Here is a 24,492-nt window from a genome sequence, read left to right on the forward strand (position 1 = left end):
TAAAGTGAATAGTTTATTGCACCATTTACATACTTCTGTGTCTTTGTTTTCCATCACGAATACCACCATTCCATATTTTGCATTTTCACAGCATCTCATCCTGTTATTTAGCTCAAACTCACAACTCTCATGTCTGCCGTAACTACATTCATCGAGTGTTTTCTCGCAGTCATGGTCCTCGGCTTCACTCTGCCTTCTATTCTTTATCTCACCAATATTTCCATTATGTTTGCTTCTCCTGGGAGTGACAGACAGACAGAGCAGCAGAGTCTGCAGGTCCTGATTAAGTCTTACAGGGAAATGTCACCCATTTCAGTCATTCCTGAACCACCGTGTGCGTTGCTCTGTCCTGGAGCAGAGATTGTGATGGAATGAGAGTGTCAAACAAAATGGCTTCTTTTCTTTTTTTTTTTTTTTTTTGATGGAGTATGACGTGACATGCAAACCAAATTTTAACATTTGAAAAAGTTTGCAGTCTTTAACAAACAAATAAACAGTAAATAAATAGGAGGTGTTTGATCCTGAAGCCCAAGACTGAAAAATAGGTGTCCCAATTCTGGAGGAAAGGTTTGTTTTGTTTTTTGAAATGAGAAAAGCTGATGTCGATCTAATGGAAACTGTGAGGGAGTTTTTGAAATGACTAACTGACAAAATAATTGGTAGGTTGATCACTCTGTCCGCTCTTCTGCCTGCTCAGGGTTCATGAACAGGAGTTGACGAAGAGGCACGAGAGGGAGCTGACTGAGCTGAGCGCCGTCCACAGCAGAGAGACACAGAACATGCTGTCAGACTTCAACAAAGCCCAGGAAGTGCTGAAAGACAAGATCTCTGCCCTCCAGATACTGTACGTACACACCGACAACACCGCAGCAGCGATGACAGTCTGCCGCTAACGGGGACGGCATTTATCTGATTCTCACCTCATGATTGCCACGAGTGCGGGTCAATGTGTTTGTCCAGATAAAGTGGCTGAGCGCTGTCAGGTGACAAGTACAAGCATAAAACAACAGTCAAGTATTCTCTGGGGAGAGTAACAGGCGACGCGTTCACACCTGCCCGAACACTCCTGGTTTCTCTTCACTCTGCCACAGATTTACCTCGTAACCCTAACCCTCCACTGTAATGAAGCGGATGATCAAATATGGAAAAACTGCGCTTTTCCTGTTTCTCCGTGTGATGCCCTATGCAACAATTGCAACGCAGACAACTAGAGCATATCTAAACACATTTTCAGTGGTTAGTCGTTTAGGAACAGGCGCATCCATGCAGGCTATTTTTATTTTTATATGCGTCAGGTGAAGTATAAATAGGAGGGGGCTGTGAGGAATGATTTCCCTGCTAGAAAATCATGTTGCTGGTGTCATGTGTTATAAACAGCTGCACCACGCGCTGTGGTGCGTGAAGGAACTGGCTCACCATGAAAGGCAGCAGCGAGTGATTTCGTGCAGTCTGAGGCCCGTGAACCCCTCAGTCTGTACCTGAGCCAAACGCTACTGGAAATAATGTGTTCCATTTTCAAAACAAAGCACGACACAAAAGAGATGAAATGACTGCATGAATTCAACGCTAAAGAGAAACACAGATGCCAGCGTCCTCTGGTCCTCTGATTCCATATGCATGAGGCATAATGTGGCTGTATGACTGTGCTCACACTTTATTCTGTACAGACGAGTACCTGATTTCAATTTCCGAGGTTCCATCGGCGGTATTTATGTTCTCCTCTGATGTGGATGCAACACATGAACTGTGAAAATCCTCCTGATGTTTCCTGAAGAACATTGTTGTTTCTTCTTTATATATTCAGCCCAAACATTGTCACCACATCACTGTCATCTCAACTCGAAGCATCAAATCAAAACGTTTCTTATTCTACAGAAAAGCTCCGAGTCGAACTGTGACTGTTTATACTGAACTCATAAATCCAGATAAACCTCAGTTAGTACACCAACCCAGTAAATAAATCATCAAAATCCCCAAATATCCAGAATTTATTTCCTCCTTCTATTTATGACAACAAGAGTCAACCTCCAGTCCTCAAAGGGAAGTTAAACTATACAGATAATAAATTGCATTAAGCAGCTGATCTGACTTAAGATTCTGTATAATGGAATGTATGGCACTTTGAGTGACAGGTGGCTCCAGACTCCAGGACTGGCCTGTGAGTCCAGCAGAGTCAGGTACCGCCAAGAGAACCACGGAGACTTGACTTCATCCATCTTTATTTAAAGTGTTTGGTAACACAAGAAAACTGAACTTAGATGATAAATGTCTTTTATTGCTGTTTGGAGATATCAGGGACTGCTGAGCTCTTCTCAGTCAGAAGACTCCATCACACTGAACCACGACTCTGTGCTGCTGAATCATGGAACATCAGTTTAAGGAAATGTAAATTTAACCTTATGGTAACACAGTTTATGTTGGATCATAGGAATGTAAACCACCTACAGCAGGACGCTCCGGCTCCTTCTCCTTAAAATATTCAAATCAGATGAATTATTCATTCTAAAACTCTGGTCAACATGCAGCAACATCCGTCCACAAACAAAATGGAAGTAAGAACGTCCTCAGCAGGAAAACAGTCCGATCAAAGAAAATGTAAAGATTTACATGAAATGTGGATCAAAGAGCAGATAATGAAGCGGGGCTGGACGAATCTAATTAGAGGGAGGAGATCCGTATCACTGGTGACACTGAAGGAAAGCCAGCCTCGACGTTTGGATGGAGCAGATGCTGTAAACGACACATCTGTAGAAGATTAAAGAGAAAATAGATCACTAGGTTACATCTTTATCTGACAGGAAGGACAAGTGAAGGCAGAAATACAGAGGAAGATGATGGAGGCTGCAGGAGGAGAAAGAAGGTGAAAGGTGATTTATTTATTTTTTTTCATCCCCACAGGAGAGATTTTAAGAGTCAAAGAAGCAAAATAGACGAAAACAAAATAGGAAGAGAGATGAAACAATGCTGAGCTGTGTGTGTGTGTGTGTGTGTGTGTGTGTTACCATCATGCTGACCTCCTTTCACTGACTCAGGTGAAAGCAAAGCTCCACCTGCTGGACCAAAGTGGATCTGCAGCCAAACTTAATATTCTTCCATCAGATCAGTTTTTACTGGCTCTCTTCTCACCTCATTAATCACCGTGGTAACGACAGACACGTCCCGTCCCAGCCCACCCCTCTGCCGCAGCTGAATATTCACACACCTCTGGGAGGTCGAGGTCTTTGTTACACTTTGTGCTTGTTGGGCTTTTTAGTTATCACGACAACCAGAGTTGTTAAATTTGTCGTCACACGTGCAGTCGTCACGTACCCAGACGTCTGAAACATCATTACAGTCAACACTGAAGCAACAGGCGTCAAATCAGCTCGTACGGTGTATTGCGGGGCAGGTAACCATGGCAACAGCAGGTTTGCTTACCACCACATCTGATTTGACAGACACAAAGACGCTGAAAACACCAACGTATGGCTCATCCTGACAGAGAGGGGCAGAAACTTTGGGTGCTGAAATCTCAGAGCACAGAGACTGTAGCTCACAACACAACAACACACTGCTGCTTCTGCGGCCTTGATACACACAATGAGCTCTCATTTATGTTGTGGGACGTTCTCCGTTTTTCATTTTTGTTGCCTAAATAAGATTGAAGTCTGCCTGATTATCAGACCTGCCGCTACTTCAGTTTTTCCTCTGGACATCACACACAGTTTGCTGCAGCATGAGAGAAAAACGACAGCAGCAGAAGGCAGCGTAGATAACAGAAGCACCAACTCAACTCTTCCTCTTCTCATCACTCATTGTCAGTTTTTTAGCTGCAGTAGTTTACAGCGCTGTGAAGTCCACGAGACTGCGAGGCCCAGAGTCCCCGTCTTATCACAGACACCACCTTCACCACAAAAACACGCTTCACTGCTGACATCTGGAGTCTAAAACCTACTTTCCCACTCAAATAATGAGGATTCTTAATGGTCACACTGATATATGAGATGAGCAGCAGCAGCGATGTTCATCCAACTTCTGATCACGTGATCTGGAACAAACGCAGAAGCACAACCCCGGACTTTGAGTGTTTGGCTGCACTGTGCTGCTGCCCAGAGGAAATTCAGCTCCATTTCAACACGCTGATAGATCGATACAAACTGAGTTTGGGCTCCACCGTGTAGACCTCCTCGAAACAACATGTTCTACAACCACCAGAGAAAATATCATCTCTCTTACTGAACAAGTGAACTCCCCGGCTCTCTCTGACGGTGCTGTGTGACTGAGATTCTTCACCAACCGGGCCGTTACAGCAGTTTGGCTTCCTGTTGTGGAGTAAACCTAAAATCATCTACTCATACATAATGAGCATTTAAACTGCAGCAGAATTGTGCCACCTCTGTTTGGTTTGGTGTAAACAAGACAATGTGGGAGCAACGCAGCAGGGCCGCAGTTAGCAGTCAGCTCTTCTGTGTAAATCAGCCACGGTTAGCTAACATGTCTGCTATATCAACTTAACAAGGCCGGAATGTTTTATTGCTTTTGCAGAGTTGCTTGTTTTGAAGGCCAAATATGAACAATGCTGATGCTGCTAACATTCACTTAAGCTTTACAAGGTAATATTCAGTGATGCCAGTTAGTGCACATGCACTCAGTTTTCAGGTTACCAGGAGCGTACAGTCTGACTCATTCAGCCTGGTGTTCCTAACAAACTGGCAAATGGCAGTAAGGCTTCACTTCCATTAAAACTGCATGTTGGCCTCTCTTTCTTTGAAACTTACTGAATGAGTTCAATAATTACAGTAGTGTAGCAGAAATATCAGTCAGTTTGTGTCAGACGGGAGGAACACGACGAACCGCAGCAGACTCTGCTCTACTCTGACAGAACTGCAGATCAGTTTGCATGAGTTTCACAGAGAGGACGCTCCTCGGAGAGAGCGCAGTTTATCAGGAAGACAAGCTGCTCCGCTGCCCGGCCTCTGAAGAACAGAGTGATTTCATGCTGAGGTGTAAATGTCACAAAGATGCCCTTCAGTGGCTCGTACTGTGTCCGTGTGGGAAGAGAAAGGCTGTTCACATCAGTCACATAAAGCCTCAGAAAGCTTCAGATCACGCTTTTCTGTCCTCCTGTTGCATTGAAACTTGAATTTTTCCATCTCACATGCTGTTAAGACAAAATAAAACAGAGAACTTAGATCACTTGAACTGCTGTGTCCATGTGGAGGCTTCCAAAGGCTGTTTCACATCAGCACCTTTTTTTAAAAGAAATGTGTCATTCACCAGAAACAATGTCGGTTATGGCTGGTTGTTTTTTTGCCTGAACTAAATTTCACTCTCCTCCTAGTGTGTGATGCATTCAGGCAAATGTCAGCGGATGTATAATGACTCCAAGCTTTTACACAAGTGGTGATTTCTCTATAGGCTGCTGGAAAGTAACAAAAATCCATTAAAACATTTCTCAAACTTCTCATAACTCACAGAAGCAAAAACAACTTCCGGAGGAGCCGCACGGCTCTGTTTTTGATTTCAAAGTACAACCTTTTAATCGTTTTTATAATGAGAAGAGCAGAAGGCGGAGAACAGGACCGGACACAATCACCGCTTTATTGATCACAGGCTAATGGAAAGGGAACGCCGATGAATCACTCATCTTTTTATTCCCTGCAGTGCAGATATTCAGTTCTCATAACTTGTAACACATACTTAGATCTGAGCCACCTAACGAGTTCACCCCTCGTCTGTGTTTACGTTCGGCAGCAGCAGGGATGCACCATCAGGAGAAGCAAACTGGCATGTTGACGGTGTGCTTCTGTTGTCCCCAAATCTCCGAGGTGGGCTGCCGACACCATCAGTCTGGGGTCACCTCTGCAACCACCTGACAGCCCCTCAGAGAGAGGATTTCCATTTCCTGACCGGTGTGTTCTTTAACGTTGTTGTGTTTTTGGTGCCATCTCTAACAGACTGGAAGGCTCAGAGGAGAAGTTCAGGAACAGAGAGAGTCGACCTGAAGATCTGCAGATCATCGCAGAGCTGAAGGACATGGTTTCTGAGAGAGAATCTCTGGTCAAGAAGCTGGTGGTAGGTGTCTGCCGAAGAATTACACCCACGACAAGGCTCCCTGCCCTGTTTGTTTATCATAAATGAGGCAGATGCAAATTAGTTTTCTTTTCTTTTCTTGTTTTGGCTTTTACATTTTTCAAGTCAAAAAGGTTCCAAGAAAAAAACAAATCAGTCTTACTGGAGTAAATAGCAGAAAATATTCAGTTAGTGTCTGAATACAAAATGAATTATCTGACCTAAAGAAAACATCTTCTACTAAAAAAGAAGCTGCTCTAACTTATACGAAGGTTTATTTTAAGACGGCGAACTGTTTGAGATCCAATATGCTTCACCTCATTAACACTGATTTTCATTGTGTCTGTCAGGGACACATGACAATAACTCCAGGCCTCTGGGGCTGCACTGCACTAATCACACTGTAAAAGTGACTTTATAAATCAGCTTACATTAGTCACGGTGCAGTGCTGCCACCGTGGCCTTGAGTCACGAGCTTGTGACTGAGACCTGCAGTCTGTTGTTGTTTGTGCCATTTTCCGTCTCTGGCTGTCGGCTAACAAGATTTTTTCTGCTCCAGGATGATAAGAAGTTCTACCAGCTGGAGCTCGTCAACAGGGAGACCAACTTCAACAAAGTGTTCAACGCCAGTCCCAACGTAGGAGTCATCAACCCGCTCATCAAGGTAGGCCCGAGTTTCCTGTAGCACACCACACACAGGGACTCTCTGCTGAGCCTGTCGCTTCAGTTTACCACATAGCAAAGATGATATCCACTCCATCTCATTTCATTTCCATCGGTGCTGGTCGACCCGAAGGACAATCGGCACTGAGTTTTTCAAAACTGACCTCTGTTGCTTTGTTGCACTCAGAAATCAATTTTCTTTGTCGCTGTTCTTGAAGAAATTAGAACATCAGGCTGAACTGAGCAGGAAATCTAACTTCAACAAAAACATTATTATGGATTATAATATAATAGTCTGAATAATACCTGCTGTTTTTTCCCTTTTGTTTAGAATTTTTACAATTAGAAGCAGGTGAAGCAAAAAGTGCTAAATTACAACAAAAAATTTACTTCAAGTATTAATCTGACTGACCTGAGAAGGCCTTCAGCTTCCACGAAATGATGACACTGTCAGCTAATTAGTTTTTACTGAAATAAAACTGGAACTCACAGAGAAAATAAATTGGCACGTTATCTTTTTTTTTTAATGTTTTAGTTCCTCCTGCTTTAAAGCCCCCGAAAACTTTTCCTTTCCCGACTTTGAAAATTCTAACATTTAAAAAAGCTTATTCATAATTAAAGAGGTTTTATTAACGGCAGGCAAATAATCTACCAAATGTACAACTTTGGTTCTAATGATTGGTCAGCAAGTTGGTCAGAAGTGACATCACATTGTGCCAACTGAGCCCCGCCCCCTTCACGCCAGAGAACCAGAGAACAAAGGAATTCCAAAATGTTTATTTGTGGAGGATCTCCTCATTCACATTAAGACCCAGTGCAGCTGGGTCGAGTGGTTCCCACTGCATGGTCGATATATAAGTGTTGGCGACGTCTGTCGGGTGTCTCTGCTTCTGCGTGTGTGTTTCCTCCACCTATCCGTGTACGTGATGTGTGTTCACTGTGTGTTAGCGAGCGAGGGGTTTCTTCCACCCAGTTCGATTGTTCTTCCTGACTGTTTGTCCAGCTTTCCTTTGCTTTCCAAGCCATTTGTTAGTGTGAGATGTTTCCTGCTTTGACACATCTCTTCTCATCTGAATTTCCATTCTGCTCAGAGCGACCGGTGCTGCCAGTCCTCAGTCCGATCCACTAAAGATGATCAAGTCAGCACGCTGCTCTTTTTCTGTCTTTCGCCGCCTGGACTGTTTCGACCTCTAGAGCTCTCCCTGTACTCCATTTGCCCTTTTCCCCTCCATTTCCTTTTATCTTCTACTATTATTTTGTTTCAAACTTCCCATTTGCTCCCGTTTGACCCCCATGCCCCTCCTTTTCTTTTTTTTTTTCTGTGTAGCAAAAGAAAAAGAATGAGAAAACAGCAGCCAGCAGATTCAGCAGCTCTCCTAATCTCAGGGCTCTGGAGGCAGCAGGTATGGGCGTGGGCGTGGTGGGGACAGGAAGTGGGCAGCCCCCACAGCCCCCTCCCCCGCCCCCGGCCCAGCCCAGCCGTCTAGAGCCAATCCCCAACTCCCCCCTCCACCACCTTGAGCTCAACTCCAACAAACCTCTTCCCCCGCCGACCCCTCCCACCGAACCCAAGAAATTCCTGAGGTGAGACCTTCTCAGCCCCGACAGGCAGCAAGCTGGTCAGTCCATGCACCAATCATCCAATCACAGGCCGCCGGTCAGTTAGAGATTAAAGCACTTTTACCGGATTGACTCACAGCTGGAGTCAAAGCTTCTCTGTAGGAGCTGAATGTCCAAATAAGAAGAGCAGAACTCTTTGTGAAGAAACTGTAATGATGTTTTACGTTCTCATCCTTTCCTGCCAAGTGTGGCACTGAGACAAACCTCAGGCAGCATCAAATCGAAGCAGAGTTTAGATGAAAGCCTTCCGAACATGGAACTGACCGTCGGCTAAGCCCTGCTGCCAGTCTGCGGTGCTGACACCTTTCACAGTGATTACAGCGGCAGATCAGGCTCATTAAGCAAACATGAAAACAGTGCAGAGCTTCTCAGCTCTTCTGCTCTTGGTGTAATTGTGACAAATGTAAGAACAGACTTCTTTTTACATGCTGAGCTTGAATTAGCTTGTTAATCTCAATATTTCTACACCATACGTTTCATTGTTGATTTAAAAAAAAAAAGAAAAAAGAAAAGGACAAATGTTTTTGGCAGACGCAACACTAATGCTATTTTAGATAGCAAGTTTATCTGAAGTCTGGACTGTTAACACGTCTGGAGTGTGACCTCACCGAGCACATTGTAGAGTAGAACATGTAATCCCTAAAAGGTGGTTGGTTCTTCTGTGACCTTCGAAGTAAAGCTGAGTCACTTCTGTAGATAGTTAACCAGTTACACTGCACTTTCAACAAAAAACAAACACACTTTTAAACAGTGTGTCGCTTTAGCACTTTTATAGAAAATAAACCACCAACGAGCAGAAGCTCAGATCCCACAAAACTTGATCTGTGTGGTCGAGTCTGTTGAAAAATAAAACTGCAGGCCTGCCGTCTGGGGGGGTTTGGAAGATGGTCAGTTAAAAGTCACGGTGAGAGTTTATAACTCAGACTGATCCTCAGGTGACTGGATTTACCTGCTGAATATTTTCGGTTAACGTTAAAGCGGAATGAGAACACACGAGTCCCACGAGCGACTGAAGCTTCAAAGAATGGCCTTGGAATGCAAAAGGGGCATGTTTTTATTTCTCCTATCCACAACTGTGTGTCCGTCAGTCTGAACATGTTAACAGTGTGCATGCTCTTTCCCTCGTCTGTGCAGGATGTTACACAAATTTGTGTTTGTAGCTTTTTGTCGTTGCATTGTGTCATTTCGTGAGTTGTGTAGTTTTTTTTCAACCTCACGCTCATCTGACTGTCAGCATGTTGCACACGCTGCACTTTTATTCTTCAGCTCCAAACAGGGTTGATTATTTTTATACAGCATAAATAAACTATTTTGTCATGAAGTAGATATTGTCTTTTGCTATCGTCGACAGTCTCTCTGTGTGTGGTGGTGTCTTATTTTGAAAGAAAACTCGACTCTGTGGTCCAATAAATGCTTCTGGTGGTGTGAACCGACGGGACAACGATTCCTCTAACGTGCCGCTCACACGAACAAACTTGCATGACAAGAAGTGTGTTTTGACGCACCGCTCCTCAGCTTTGTAGCATGTGTGAGTGTATGGGTGTGTGTGTGAGCATGTCCTGCTGCATGTTCTGCTGGTGTTTCCATGAAGGACGACTTCTGAAATGATGGAGGGCTGCTTCGCAAAAAGCTCGGGACAAACACAAAACACACAAAAAGGTGAAACTTCTCCTCTGAACAAACAAACTCACATTAATTAATGCACTTTGTTGCTTTTTGGTGCCCTGCACCGACACACACACACACACACACACACACACACACACACACACACACACACTCTTTGTTCCAGGTGGACTGACTGACAGTAACCCTCCTAACAGATGATGATCATCATCACTTTAAAACATTATTCACTAAAGTCACTGAAACCCTCGAAGACACTTTTAAAACGAATTAGACTATCAGACTGAAATCTGGCTGAATATCAGAGAGCTTTTAAGACGAAGCTCAACAGACGAGAGCATCAGATGATGTGACGTTTGAGCAGAGCTGTGAGGACTAATTCTGCTCATTAATATACAATGAACTGAGAGAAATGTTTTACTGACGCCGTCTCCATGATGTTTCTGCTTTTATCCCCCTTTAGTTCATACTGAGTTAAAACTAGTTATTCTTAAAACGAAGCTGTCTCCATTGAAATATTGCTCTAAAAGAAATTACAGTAGATTGTGTTGTTTTTCTGTATAGAACTGAGCTAAAAATCATCAGTGGAGTGAATATAAATATGTGGCCCCTCGTCTGAATTAAAGAAACAAACATGGTGTAATATAGTCTTATAACAGTGAAGTGTTTGTTCACTCAGAACAGAATTTGTGTAAATAAAGTTGTTTTAATGTGGCAGTATTTGTTTCCCAGACGCTTCGCTCTGTGATCACGTTCAGCTTAAACACGATTTGTCAGCCTGAACAAATTAAGAAATCCTTGTGGGAAGAAATTGACTACTCGAAGCAGAGAAAGTAAAAACACCATCCTCCGACATTTAGACGTTTCCTCGGGGTTATGGGACTGTTTGTTTAAAGAGCAGCCAATTAAGACAGCAGAAGTTTGTTTTGATATATTCAATCTAATTACTTCAAACTCTGGGAGCCGACGTTCCCCGAGGAAACGTCCAGCTTTCTCTCGTCACACAGTTCAGATGTGTCGACATGTTTCCTTAAAGACAAGTAAGGTTAGACACGGATACATCACACACACCGTTAGAGTCTCTTCGTCATTCTTAACGGCTCATTATCTGATATAATAATATTAACATGTTGGTAACAAATACAGTGAGTTTAACACAAAGTTGTGTCATTATTTTATGACAAACGGCGACAAACAACTCAGAACTTTAAACCAAATCTGAAGATCTTCTGCTTCAGACCATTTTTTATTTTACTGAACAAGTTTCTTTCAACTACAAAAACTGATAATTAACATACAGAAGATGTTATATACAATTTCTGTCTAGTGCGTAGTCCAGAACCCCAGAACCCAGAGTCCAGAACCCCAGAACCCAGAGTCCAGAGTCCAGACCTCTGACTTCAGAACCCAGAGTCCAGAGTCCAGAACCCCAGAGTCCAGAGTCCAGAACCCCAGAACACAGAGTCTAGAATCCAGACCTCTGACCTCAGAACCCAGAGTCCAGAACCCCAGAACACAGAGTCCAGAGTCCAGAACCCCAGAACACAGAGTCCAGAACCCAGACCTCTGACCTCAGAACCCAGAGTCCAGAAGCCCAGAGTCCAGAGTCCAGACCTCTGACCTCAGAACCCAGAGTCCAGAACCCCAGAGTCCAGAGTCCAGAACCCAGAACACAGAGTCCAGAAGCCAGACCTCTGACCTCAGAACCCAGAGTCCAGAACCCAGAACCCATAGTCCAGAACCCAGAACACAGAGTCCAGAAGCCAGACCTCTGACCTCAGAACCCAGAGTCCAGAACCCCAGAGTCCAGAGTCCAGACCTCCTGGGGTGCCACAAACTTTGCTGTTGTTTCTTGATGCTTTCAGGAAAAACTTGGTTTATTTAAGTTAGTGTGGACTTGACGGTGGGCCACAGGGAGCAAAAAAGTTTTGTTTTGTTTTGTTTAGTTTGTTGTGGCAGCTCAGCCACAACAGCATGAAATGACTCTGCTGCCTCCCTGTGGACAGAGAAGTGGCCCAAACATTCAGATCCTTTAAACCTCTGTGTTTCAGGCCTAAATCAAATCCAGCCGTGAAATGATTCACACTTAGCTTGTTGCTTCAGTCATTAAAACAGTGAACCGTCTCTGAGGTGGAAAAAGCTTTTACTTTGTGTTACTTCTGTAATTTTATATTGTGGTTAAATACCCGATTTCATCTTTCTGTCTGAGTTCAAAATCTTAATGAAGTAAAACAGCAGGATACACTGAAAGCCTCGAAATAAAATGACTAAAGGAAGTGACACAAACATACTCAACTTCTTTTAAATATTTTTATCCTGAGTCTCTTCTTTAGATACTTCAGAGCAGAGGATCAGCATTAACAGGTTGTAATCACATATTTAGCCTTTTAAGTAAATATTTCAGGAGCATTGCATCAAAGTTTAGAATCAAAGTCTCGTTCTGTAAACTAAATATTAGATCCAGAAGTATAAAGAACCATAAAAATGTGTTCTTCATTTCATTGTTTCTGTATGTAACCGTGTCAGACTTTATCTCTGAGGCCTGTTGGATATTAAATCTGAAACTTTTCCTTGTTTTTATTTGTGCTGTCGCCCTGAAGCCCTCCTGAAACTAAAGACTCCACCATGGACTCCCCGGACGCCCAGCGCCAGGAGTGGTTCGCTCAATACTTTTCCTTTTGATTGACCAAAAACCTGCAAACACAAGGAATTCAGCATGTCGACCAAACTTTAACAAAAAAACAAACAAACAAACAAACAAACAAAAAAAAAAACAAAAAAGAAAACTAACTGAAAAAAAGAGAAAAAATGTTAAATCTATTTGTTCTTTATTGTCATTGATTGGTTTGGGGATCAATTCACTTTAGATTCAGCCAACTGAAGCTGTACTTCGCGGTTTGAGGATAAACTCTCGTTGATCTGTCGATGAACTTGACTTTGGTAAAAATGGAATGATTATCCACCCGGTGTCGTTGGCTGAGGGGAAACTGAATTGAGCCTGATTCCGGCTGTCAAACATCATCACTTCTGATCTGATTTGCTCGATTATCTCTGATTGTTTCACTGTGGACGAGTTTCTCTCTTAGTAACAGTGACGATGATCATCAGTATGTTTGATGTTTATTTGATTTATTTACTTCCTAACTTATTTTGCAGTTTCTTGGAACTAGAAAAAAAACTGAGTGGTGCGTCATCATGCTGCTAATTGCCATTGTTGGACTCCAGTAAGAAATATATATCTAAAGAAATATACGGTAGGTTATTGTCTCTCTGTACGTGGGCCCATCTTAGACTAGGAGGGCTGATCTAAGACATTTGACATTTACATTTGGACCTGATCCTAGATCAGTTACACTGCTCTGATATGCTCCATGAATACAGGCTCTGATTTTAGGACGGCACCATCATGGCAAGTTTGTTACAGCTGCATAGAAGTTTCAGCAGATTTTGGTAGAATATTAAAACCTGTTTGTATGGTTGTCTGTCTCAACACAGATATAATGATGTCTCACCAAATTTTAAAAACAAAAATAGCATATTTTATATTTATATTATAATGTGTATGCTTAATAAATAATTATTGTGACATTTACTTGTGTTTTCTTGTCATTTATTTGTTTGTTTGTTGTTTTTTTTAAATAAAAACAGCATTTTAAGAGATGTACTAATATGGAGGTTTATTTATGAGTTAACTTGTCTGACAGGAAATCGACTGTTTTGACAATAACGTTGGTAAAAAAAATTTTAGCAACAGTTCCAAATGTTTGATTGTAAAAGCTTCAGCAATTGATGCTTTTTAAATTTTGTTATATTTGATTTTTCAACTGATCAGCCAAATAAAACAACCGTTTCAATCCGAGATCTTGGACTTCACACACATCAGACATTTTTTCATCATTTTCACTCTCACTTTATAGACGAATCTAAAAATCAATCAATAATCAAAAGTAATTGTTCCATTTTTGACGTCAGATTCGATTCAGAAAAAGATCCAGTTGGAACTGAACTTTAGTACAAGTCAATATATATTAATGGCACCATTTAAGTTTCAAAAGACAATAAAAAAAAAAAAACTACATAAAAGGATAAAAGGTTAAAATTATTAAAAAGCATTTAAACTCATTTTAGTTCTCATTTCCAGGAACACAAACTTCCACAAACTTACAAAGTTGACCTCATCAGTAGTTTCCTCGTTAATAATTCATAAATGAATCGTGTTTTATTATTATTATTATCCTTAATATTCTCTCAGATTGTTGTATTTCATCAAATCAGAGTCCAGTCAACCATTTTATACGTCGGCTTCATCAGCAGATTCTGAATCTCTAATTTCCAGAAAACACACATCAGCTTTGAAAGATAATTCATAAAGCTTTACCTGCTTCTACAAAGACAACATGAGAAAACACACTCAGCGTGCTGGATAGTGTGTGCTGTGTTTTAAAGGAGGAGAATTAAAATGAAGGACGACAGACAGAAAAAGTTTTTATTTTCTGATGGTTTTAAACTGAATTATTTTATTATTGTTGTTATTTTGATGATAAAATAAATTTACTTTAAATAAGAAGGAGTTTCCAGCTGTGACCATCAGAGGGCGTTAAAATCTGTTGATTCGGTGATTCACAGCAGCTGGTCCGGAAGTAAAACAAATCCAACATCCGGTTCCGGGTCGGTCCTGGTCAAGATGGCGGCCTCCGGAGCCGGCTCTCCCGGCCGGCTGGTCCAGTACGTGGTTGTCCGGTCGGATCTGGTCCACAAGCTGTCCTGGCCTCTGGGGGCCGTGATCACCCAGGCCTGTCACGCCGCCACCGCCGCGGTCCACCTGCACTACTCGGACCCGGACACGGTCCGGTACCTGGCCGATCTGGACTCCATGCACAAAGTGGTGCTCGGGGTGAGAGCCACATTTCCACCAGACTCCGTTCAAACATTTGGCATTTTTAATTTCCGTAGTTGTCGACAAACTTGCGAGTCTTATATTTTTAGAGCAGCAGAAAACGTGAGTAACCGTGTGACTCAGAAAACTTGAACATTAATTGACATAAATATTAAATGTTGACTAAACTTTTTTTTTAGCGTTACTGCTCAGTTAGCATTAGCATAGTAGCATTTTTAGCTCATCAGCCAGTTGGTGTCGCGTCGTATGATCAACAATAATGTTTTTTTTTTTTTGCACTCCCGTTTTATTTTGGCGTCTGATATTTGAGCCGAATTTAAAAATGAATCAAAAATATTATAGAGAGATTATATTTTAGTTCCTACTTAGGAGAGAGTCGCGCCGAAATACTGTGTATTTTTAAAAAGACGAAATTTCGAAGTGCTCGTTTTGACTGAGACAATCTTTTCTTCCACTTCCTGTGTTTTTAGTATGTGAACCTGTAAGTCAGTGAATTTAAGTGTAGCAGCCAGACTGGCCGTATTTAAGGACTGAATAATAAATATCGTGTTATTTAGGTTTCCTGGCCATCAGAGATGAGATGATCCTTTATGAGTCCCTCAGATGGAAAAGTCACATCACAGCCTTTTTGTAAACAAACACATAAAAACAGAGACACTACGGACAAGTTATAGCAGAACAAAATTTAACTGATGCAACACAAACAGTATCTCTGTCTTTGTCTTTATTGTTGGTGTGTGACACAAATCCTCAGAAATCTGTGTGTTTTGTGTGCAGGCCCCGGACGAAGCTGCCCTCTCCACTCTGTCAGACAGTCTGACTCAGGCCGGCGTTTCCCACAAGCTTTGGATCGAGCAGCCGGAGAACATCCCCACATGTCTGGCCCTGAAGCCGTATCCTAAAGAGACTGTTCAGCCGCTGCTGCGCAAGTTCAAGCTCTTCAAATGACTCGCTTTGAAAAAACGCCGTCCTCTCATGGATCGTGGTGTTCAATGCTTTTAGCTGAAAATGCTCCTGACGCCTCTTTTGTTCAGATTTTGCAGAAACACAAAAATATGGGCTGGAAGGCAGAGAAGCACCACTTAAAGTGTATTATGGTTTAGATTCACTATCAATTCTTTATTCGAAGATGGAAATGATCTGACTTGTCTTATTTTGTTTGAGTAAATATTCTACATAATACCATACACCTTCTTCAGAAACTCATTATTTTATATTACATTATGTACATATATGTTCCACATACAGGAATCATACTTTACCATTTGTATACTTCATCGTGAGATAAACAGCAGGAGCTGGATGTTCTCAGAACCAAACTTGAACTATTAATTATGTGAATTAAAGTTATGTATATAATTATATATTGGGGGGAAAGTATTTAATTTTAACATGGTAATGTGAGAGTACTCTATTTTTATGAAAACATAATAATCAGTATGTTAAAATCAAATTTTTCTGAACAAACCCAAATTCAAGTATCCTGAAATTATCTTGTTTGAACTAAAAAAAAAAAAAAAAATCTGAATAAAATTTGGCTCTGTGGTTGTTCTGCATTAATCTGAGCTACATTGAATACACATTTATGATGTAGGACCTTTGGTGAAAAGGTAATATGTGATTCCAAAGCAGTGAATTGAAAACAGGTTGTGCTGAGCTGGTCGTGTCTTTGGAGACGTCTGTGGATAAAACATATTCTGGGTCGAGGTGTCAACAAGGACACGAATCCTCGCCAGCTGAAACTGAGGTCGCTCCTTGTTTTGCCTGAGTTGCCTCAATTCAGTCACAACTAAATGGCATTTGTGTTTGTTAGGTAAATAGCAATGTTCATCTTTAGTCTCCACACCCGATAAGGATTTTAACAAAACATCCCTTGAGCTGCTGTTTCAGGACACAGCTAATACACAATTAATAGGTTAGTAAAAACTAAATCCTGTTTCTGATAATGTCCTCTGTAAAAACTCTTGCTATTTTGACAAAGTAATGTTTGTCTTGTAATCAAACACTTAATATGGCCGCCTACTTCTGGTTGCTTTAGTTCAACTGGAGGCGTTTGACCTTTCCCACAGTTCCGCCATGACGGGTCTCACAGTTGACCTTCACTCGTCTCCCAAAGGGGCCCTGCAGAGCCCGGACAAACCGCTGACAGGCGGGGAGATAAAGAGCATTTATTTAAAAAGGGAAAAAACATTCAAATGGAAAAAAAATGTTAACACATTAAGATTCAAGGAGCTCAATTCTCACCTGACAAGACCGAGCAGATAGTTGTGTCCATCAAATGTGTCCCTGTTGTTTTAGTTTTGTCTGACTGTCAGCAAGGTGTTTACAGAGGGAGACGTCGAGCTGAACAGCTGAGAACTGAGGGATGAATTGAATTGATTAGCTGTCTGTCAACTGATAAAATTTCATTATTAACATTATTAATAATTCAAGCTTCATGCAGGAGCAGCAATAACGTCCACAAGCAAAAAGAAAAACAAAGTTACATAACACAATCTCTCACAAAGGACCTGTCACGTCTTCATGTTTCGTATCAACAAGTAGAATGAATGAAAGAAAAATCGCGTTTTCCATCCAGAAGGCAGCAGAGTGTTTTCACTCATTTAGGGCTCAGAGGGTTGACAGAAAATCAAGGCTAGATGAGGATGGAGAGGAATTGATGGGTGGTTTGCATGCTGTGGATGAATATACCTGTTCACGGAGGAGATGTGGAGAGTAGTTTCACCGCCCACTCCAGGAATGTTATGATGAGCTGTTCACTGGCAATTATCTAGAAATGTAAAACAAAACAAAAGCACAATAATAGTGATCAATCAGCTGCGACAGTAAAGAGCATTTATGAGTCACCCACTTAAGCTTTGAAGTGAGACTGAGGGAATGCAATTGACCTATTAACTTATTATGCAAAATGTATTTTATTACACGAGGATTTCCCAGAATATCTGCTGAAGAACTGTCACTTAGACAAGGAGATAAACAACACACATCGGCAGGGGTCTCTTTACGCTCACAGAGCAAAGTCCATGTCTCCAAAATCTGCGTTAAACTGTTTATTTCTTATGTAGAGGCCAACTCTACATAAGAAATAAAATCCTGTTTGCGGCTGGAAAAACATGTAAGAAGCTGTCCTGGCCTCTAAATAATCCTGTTTGTACATTTGTATTGTGCATGTTCAAATTGCTAAGGTTATGCTGAAAAAAAAAAAGAAGTAAATTCTTCTTCTGTACCTTTCAGCACAAACATTTTACAAGGTTTTATAGAGTGAGCCATCCGAAGCCACAAACTCAGCGTCCTTTGTGTTTCAACTCTAACTGAACTGAACGCACAAAAAAAAAAAAAAAACACCCCAACTAAAGTTCACTTGAAAATCTCGCTATCATAAGTTAAACTAGAATAACAGACACTGGGACAAACAGCTCTGTGGAAAACTGCATTTTTGAAAAATCTTCAGAAAATATCTGAAATACAAATCTGTTAAAAACTTTAAAAGGGAAGTGGTTGTTTTACTGAGAGTGGTGTGGTTGTGTAGCTGCCATCTTCGGCAGGACTTGGAGTTTCTGAAGTGTTATTCTGCTCCGAGCTGAGCTGGAGACTTAACTTTGCTAATAAAACTTCATTACAGTGAGTTCTGTAATTATAATGAAACACAACGATGTGTCCCATCTGCACAACAAACACCTCACATCACACATCACAGTGATCCCACTTTGTTGGAAAGTGCATGTGACCTTCTAGAAGTGTGGCTCATCAGACGGCACGAAACAGCTTCAAAGACTCACTCCTTCGTGTGTGTCTGTCACTGCAGAGAACACAACTATCACTGCAAGAGACACAACAAAGACACACAAGCTTTATATTTTTATGTCTCTGGTGTGGTTTTGTGTCTTTGAAGTTGTGTGTGTTTGTGGTTGGTTTTTGACATTTCAGTCTCTGAAGGTGTCTTGTGTCTCTCTTTGTGGTTGTTTTATGACTTTGTGTTGTTAGTGTTTGTTTTGTGTTTCTTTGTAAGTGTTTTGTGTAACTGTGGTAGTTTTATGACTTTGTAGTTAATTTTGTGTCCCATTGTTGCCACATTTGTACCGTACAGATTCATCATTTCTCTGGTTAGTTTTTGTGGTGTTCGCTTTGTGTGCATTTGTAGTTGTTTGTCAGTCAGACAGTGTTGCTCTCTGAGTCAGAGCCCCCTGATGGGTCGGGCTCCTGTTCCCACGCTGAGAAGGTCCTAATGTGTTCAGGTGTGTGTCTCCACAGTCGGTATCAGGCTCCCCCTGAAGGACCTGCAGATCTTCCTCAGGTCTTCTTCAATTCTTCTTCAATTTTTCTTCAGGTCTTCCTCAGTTCTTCCTCAGGTCTTCCTCAGTTCTTCCTCAGGTCTTCCTCGGTTCTTCTTCAGTTCTTCTTCAGGTCTTCCTCAGTTCTTCTTCAGGTCTTCCTCAGTTCTTCTTCAGGTCTTCCTCGGTTCTTCTTCAGGTCTTCCTCAGTTCTTCCTCAGGTCTTCCTCAGGTCTTCTTCAGGTCTTCCTCAGGTCTTCATGTCTTCCTCAGGTCTTCCTCAGGTCTTCTTCAGGTCTTCCTCGGTTCTTCTTCAGGTCTTCCTCGGTTCTCCCTCAGGTCTTCTTCAGGTCTTCCTCAGTTCTTCTTCAGGTCTTCCTCAGTCCTTCCTCAGTTCTTCTTCAGGTCTTCCTCGGTTCTTCTTCAGGTCTTCCTCGGTTCTTCCTCAGTTCTTCTTCAGGTCTTCCTCGGTTCTTCCTCAGTTCTTCTTCAGGTCTTCCTCGGTTCTTCTTCAGTTCTTCAGGTCTTCCTCAGTTCTTCTTCAGGTCTTCCTCAGTTCTTCTTCAGGTCTTCCTCAGTTCTTCCTCAGTTCTTCCTCAGTTCTTCTTCAGGTCTTCCTCAGTTCTTCTTCAGGTCTTCCTCAGTTGTTCCTTAGTTCTTCCTCAGTTCTTCTTCAGGTCTTCCTCAGTTGTTCCTTAGTTCTTCCTCAGTTCTTCTTCAGGTCTTCCTCAGTTCTTCCTCAGTTCCTCTTCAGGTCTTCCTCAGTTCTTCTTCAGGTCTTCCTCAGTTCTTCCTCAGTTCTTCTTCAGGTCTTCCTCAGTTGTTCCTTAGTTCTTCCTCAGTTCTTCTTCAGGTCTTCCTCAGTTCTTCTTCAGGTCTTCCTCAGTTGTTCCTTAGTTCTTCCTCAGCTCTTCCTCAGCTCTTCCTCGGTTCTTCCTCAGGTCTTCCTCAGTTCTTCCTCAGTTCTTCCTCAGTTCTTCTTCAGGTCTTCCTCAGTTCTTCTTCAGGTCTTCCTCAGTTGTTCCTTAGTTCTTCCTCAGTTCTTCTTCAGGTCTTCCTCAGTTGTTCCTTAGTTCTTCCTCAGTTCTTCCTCAGTTCTTCCTCAGGTCTTCTCTTCACCTCCTGCCCGCTGCCCCTCCTCGGGGGCGCGCTTCTACGCTCGTCGTGCGCGAGCAGCGCTGTTTGTTTGTGTTGAGAGATTGGAAATGGCGGAGAGCAGAGACCAAAGCGATAACTTGGGTTTGCAAACGCGAGTGCGCCGTCATTGAAGGGCCGAAAACCCCCAACAAGTGAACCCCAGAGTTATTTACGAGTCCCCCCGGCCGACGGGACACAAGCCGGACTCGGAGAAAACGGATTTTCTGGACCGAGGTCTGGATTTAGCAAGGTGGTTAGCCAGCTAAGCTAACGGAGCTAGCAGCCTGGCGTTAGCTGAGCTGCGAGTCGTGTGTGTGTGTCTGTGTGTGCGTGTGTCTGTCTCCGTGTGAGTGTGTGTGATTTTAACCACGCAGGCTTGTTTGTCAACATTAGCTGACGGTAAATTGCCGAGGCGCCAGCTAACCTCCAACTTTTGCCCGGTTTCCAGGCGGATCCAGTCGGGTTTATAACATGATCTTCACAGCTGACCGCAAAATCATAAAGCCAAAGTAACAAGAGGCTCAGAAAGAAGAAGAAGAATTAAAAAAGTCAACACATCCGACTGTCCCTGTCGACAGAGAGGCTGCAGGAGAGGCTGGTTAGCTGAACAGGCTAACAAGTCTTCCAAGCTGCATGGGAATTAATCATCCACCGTGACAACTTCTTTGTTTTGTTTTTGTTTTTGTTTTAAAGAAGTTAAAACAGACGACAGATCAGGTGAGTCAGCTGACATCTGCCTCTTTCTGTCCCCCCCCCCCCCCGCCACCAACATCCCAAAAAAAGAAAAGAAATAATAATAATTGTTTTGCATGACAGCATGTCAGTCCAACAAACCGTGGTCTGAGTGTCCGCTGCAGCGGAGGGAGGATGAGCCGAGGGGCCTCCAAACACGCCTGACTCATTGTTGATTTTTCCACACAAGCTCACTACAATCCACTATCTCCTGCAACCGGACACACTGCAGGCTGTGCACGGTGGGATATTCACATGCATAGATATGACAACTGTGTGTGTGTGTGTGTTTTTAATGCTGCTGCTGCTTCGCCACCTGCAAAGAAAAAGGAGATCTGACTGATCTTATGTAAGACACAGCTGCTCCTCCTGCAGGTGTCGCTAATTCACCTGCAACTTGCGTGAACGCGAAAAACTGAGAGCCTGAACCCTTGTTTTGTTTTTTTAGTTTTTTTTTAAATTCACGATAGTTATAAGTTTTCAACCAAACTAGTCCACTAACTTGTATTTGTTCTAAATACATTCAAGTCTAGTCAAGAAATATTGGTTAAGCTAAGTGAAGAAAATGTGTAATGGCTTTAGGTAATTATTATTTTCTCAGTCGATTAATGCTGATTCATTAACGCGTAGTATGCTTTAGATAAATTCTTGAATCTGTGAAATCATGAAATCATCAAATTCTATATCGATATAACAAAGACGAGTAGGATGAACAGCTGGAATAAAAACTTAAATCAGCTGTTTTTCTTTTAATTCGTTAAGAAATCTTTTCACTTGTAGGAAGAAGGCTGTTCTCAAAAAGTCTGTTCCATGCAAGTATTATATTTTATGGACTGAGTACACTGTTAGAAGGCTGCAAGACCTAAATATTTAATTGCTTGTCACATTCAAAAACTCATAAAAATGATTTATACCAACATTGAATATGTTTTCACAGTTTATTACAATTTAAAGTCTAAATAGTCACATGATAGAGGGTTCATTGAGTGACAGAGTCGTGTTCATTATGACCTGCTCAGAACGTTATCATTTAAAATAAAAATGATTATTAATGATAAAACCATTTGAATATTCACATTAGTTAAAGATCATGCTTTTGAGCTTCGGAGCTGCAGCAGGCTGACAGAAATTAAAGCATGAGGCTTTGACATTAAGGCTGAATTAGGTTTTAGTGAGCCCTCAACGCAAATACGTGTGCATTTTTAGACTCAAGCCAGGCTAAACCTTTCTACATGAGTTGTGTTCTGACATACGATGCAAATAAACGCAAAGCAACAAACAAGTCAAGAATGTTTGATAATAAGTCAAATATGATTTACTCTTATTGCCTGTGGCTTCGTGATCTCCAGCAGGGAATTAAAACAAACAAAAAAAAAAAAAAAACAACATTTTTTCCTTCTCAAATCATAAAAGTTTGTGTAATTCCAAGACGCTGGTTTCACGATTATAATTCAGTGGGTGACAGCCAACACATGAATAGAGCAGCAAGCTTTATGGCATTACTTATAAACAACTGAAATCCTTTTTCATCAACATTAACTTCTTCTTTTCTGTGTTTAAATGATTTACTTGTTAAAAAAAAAAAAAAAAAAAGATAAATCATTATCTTTTGGCACGCTGCAGGCGACTACTTTGTTTTGCTTCACTGTGCTTGATGATCCCAGTTTATCTGTGTGCGTCTGTGAGGAATTGGTGTTGCACACTATGTGATGTAAGTGAAAGCGTAGTAGCAGGGCCTCTCTGGGCTAAGATACAGTCCAGATAAGAGCCAGGATATAGAGTTCAGTGTGGGCCCCACTCATGCAGTTCAAAGTTTGTGTTCCTGCTTCGCAGAGCAAAGTAAACCGCAAAGTGACTTTGCTGTGATCAGAAACTGACGGTGGTAGTTGTTGTTGTTGTTTTTTTTAATTGCCTATTAGTTTTGCCTTGTGGTGATCAAATACATTGGTGTCCAAACTTTACCACTCAAGGGGAAGAGAAATGCACAGATGATACTGTGTGTTATACCACATGCAAATAATCGACTCTATCTCTTGAGAAGAGAAGACACTTAACTAGATCTTGTCACTGCGTAGTGATAAGCCGAAGCGCTGCAGTTAAAAAGGGAGAGTTTGAGCGCACTGATGTGTTTGTGGAGTCGGACGAGGGAGGAAACTGCTGCTGCTTCATGATTTTAGAGGAACAAACATCTCTCATTCTAATAATCCCAAGTGTTTCATATTCACTCTGTGGCAAAGCAAACTGAAATGGCATTGACATTAATCGCTCCACACGCAGGCTGTTAAAGCCTATCTCAGGATGAGCCACGTTTGAGGCAAATTGTTGGGAGTGGGAGCCCTCCTCCTCTTCATCCTCTTCGTCCTCCTCATCCTGTTTGTCCTCTTCTTCCTCCTCCTCCTCCTCTTTGTCCTCCTCTTCCTAGCTAAGCTCTGTGTCTGTATTGAGAATGAGCAGCCATTTTAGCACTCAGCACTGCTGCAGCCCGCCTGCCACTGTCACAGCATTCTTCTGCTGGAGCTGTAGAAGGTTATTCATGCTGTTTGCTTTGAGTCCCCTCTCCTCTGGGACACCTGCACCCAACCTGTGAAAATGTCCCTCTGATGCTTTTGCTGTGGGTCAGAAATGAACATCCAGCAACTTTTATTTATTTTTGTTTTGGTGGACAGTCAGGTGGTGCTCAGATGGTCACGTAACTGTAAATCTATCTTTTGTACCGGCATAAAGTTTAATATTAAAAAAACAAACAAAACAAACTGGAAGTCATAATCTCACGATCAAAACCTGTCTTTAAATCTTTCAGTATTGTTTGTCTTCATCATCTTTATTCTGTCTTCTATTTCTTTGGTTGGATGATTCATTCCATTGAACTGTTTGCTGCCATTGTCTGGTCTTCACTCAGTTTGTCCTGTTGCTTGGTGTGAAGTCCAATTCAAGCTGCTGACATCCTCTTAAAAAAAGAAAAAAGTTACAATTACAATCCTCCAGTGAGATGCTAAAAGGCTGGTGGCCGGTGGAAAGTTGTGCACTCACTGTGGATGAAACGATCAAACTTTTCATTGCTTAATTTACAGACACACATGCTTTAATTTTCCAGACATAATTGAAACCCTATTGTGTTAATGGCTAATACAAACCAGGACTGTGGAGAAAAGTGATGATTTAGTGTGTTGCTATTGGCAGATGACAAGTCGTATGCACGATGATAAAAAGTGTTTCTGTGCAGACTTTTTTGGAAGGGCAAGTACAATAAAACAACCTCTAGAGTCTCGCATTCGCAGATTAGGGGCACAGAGGTCAACTGCTCTCCTGAAATCAGCACTTTTAAACTTTTACGTCTCTGGTGGTTCTTTTTTGAGGGGAACTTTCCGTCAGCCCACATGTTTTGGTGCAGGCTTAAATATTTCAACAATTATTGGGAGGATTGCCGTGACATTTGGTGACCTCTAAGGTCAGGTGTACGAGAGAGGCGGTGCCTCATTAAATGCAGCAATCTGA

General features: G+C 41.9%; 3 protein-coding genes across 7 annotated transcripts in view; all 3 read left to right on the top strand.

Annotated features, from left to right (window-relative positions):
* The window catches only part of fam184ab (family with sequence similarity 184 member Ab), a 95,084-nt gene extending 82,279 nt beyond the window's left edge, over nucleotides 1-12,805 (top strand). The window contains exons 18-22 of one of the 2 annotated variants that reach the window (XM_029496232.1): nucleotides 698-844; nucleotides 5,937-6,054; nucleotides 6,611-6,715; nucleotides 8,042-8,298; nucleotides 12,561-12,805. In XM_029496232.1, coding sequence (XP_029352092.1) covers nucleotides 698-844; nucleotides 5,937-6,054; nucleotides 6,611-6,715; nucleotides 8,042-8,298; nucleotides 12,561-12,642 — 709 coding nt within the window. In that variant the 3' untranslated portion in view covers nucleotides 12,643-12,805. The remainder of the gene's footprint in view (nucleotides 1-697; nucleotides 845-5,936; nucleotides 6,055-6,610; nucleotides 6,716-8,041; nucleotides 8,299-12,560) is intronic. The other variant, XM_029496233.1, reaches the window with a different exon arrangement.
* A 1,828-nt stretch (nucleotides 12,806-14,633) lies between these two features.
* Nucleotides 14,634-16,044, top strand: ptrhd1 (peptidyl-tRNA hydrolase domain containing 1). The gene is made up of 2 exons (XM_029496857.1): nucleotides 14,634-14,854; nucleotides 15,635-16,044. The coding sequence occupies exons 1-2, from the start codon at nucleotides 14,645-14,647 to the stop codon at nucleotides 15,803-15,805; spliced, it is 381 nt and encodes a 126-aa protein (XP_029352717.1). The 5' UTR covers nucleotides 14,634-14,644; the 3' UTR covers nucleotides 15,806-16,044.
* A 4,289-nt stretch (nucleotides 16,045-20,333) lies between these two features.
* ncoa1 (nuclear receptor coactivator 1) overlaps nucleotides 20,334-24,492 on the top strand; it is a 41,447-nt gene continuing 37,288 nt past the window's right edge. For 2 of the 4 annotated variants that reach the window (XM_029496994.1, XM_029496997.1), the window contains exons 1-3: nucleotides 20,334-20,515; nucleotides 20,714-20,982; nucleotides 21,082-21,239. The gene's annotated coding sequence lies outside the window, so the exon portion shown is untranslated. The remainder of the gene's footprint in view (nucleotides 20,516-20,713; nucleotides 20,983-21,081; nucleotides 21,240-24,492) is intronic. The other 2 variants (XM_029496995.1, XM_029496996.1) reach the window with 2 other exon arrangements.

Source organism: Echeneis naucrates, chromosome 24 (assembly GCF_900963305.1).
Source record: "Echeneis naucrates chromosome 24, fEcheNa1.1, whole genome shotgun sequence".
Classification (NCBI taxonomy): Eukaryota; Metazoa; Chordata; class Actinopteri; order Carangiformes; family Echeneidae; genus Echeneis; species Echeneis naucrates.

Coding starts and splice junctions, on each gene's coding strand:
- ptrhd1 (XM_029496857.1), top strand. CDS start 14,645: ATGGCGGCCTCCGGAGCCGGCTCTCCCGGCCGGCTGGTCCAGTACGTG. Junction 14,855..15,634: donor TGCACAAAGTGGTGCTCGGG/GTGAGAGCCACA, acceptor TTTTGTGTGCAG/GCCCCGGACGAAGCTGCCCT.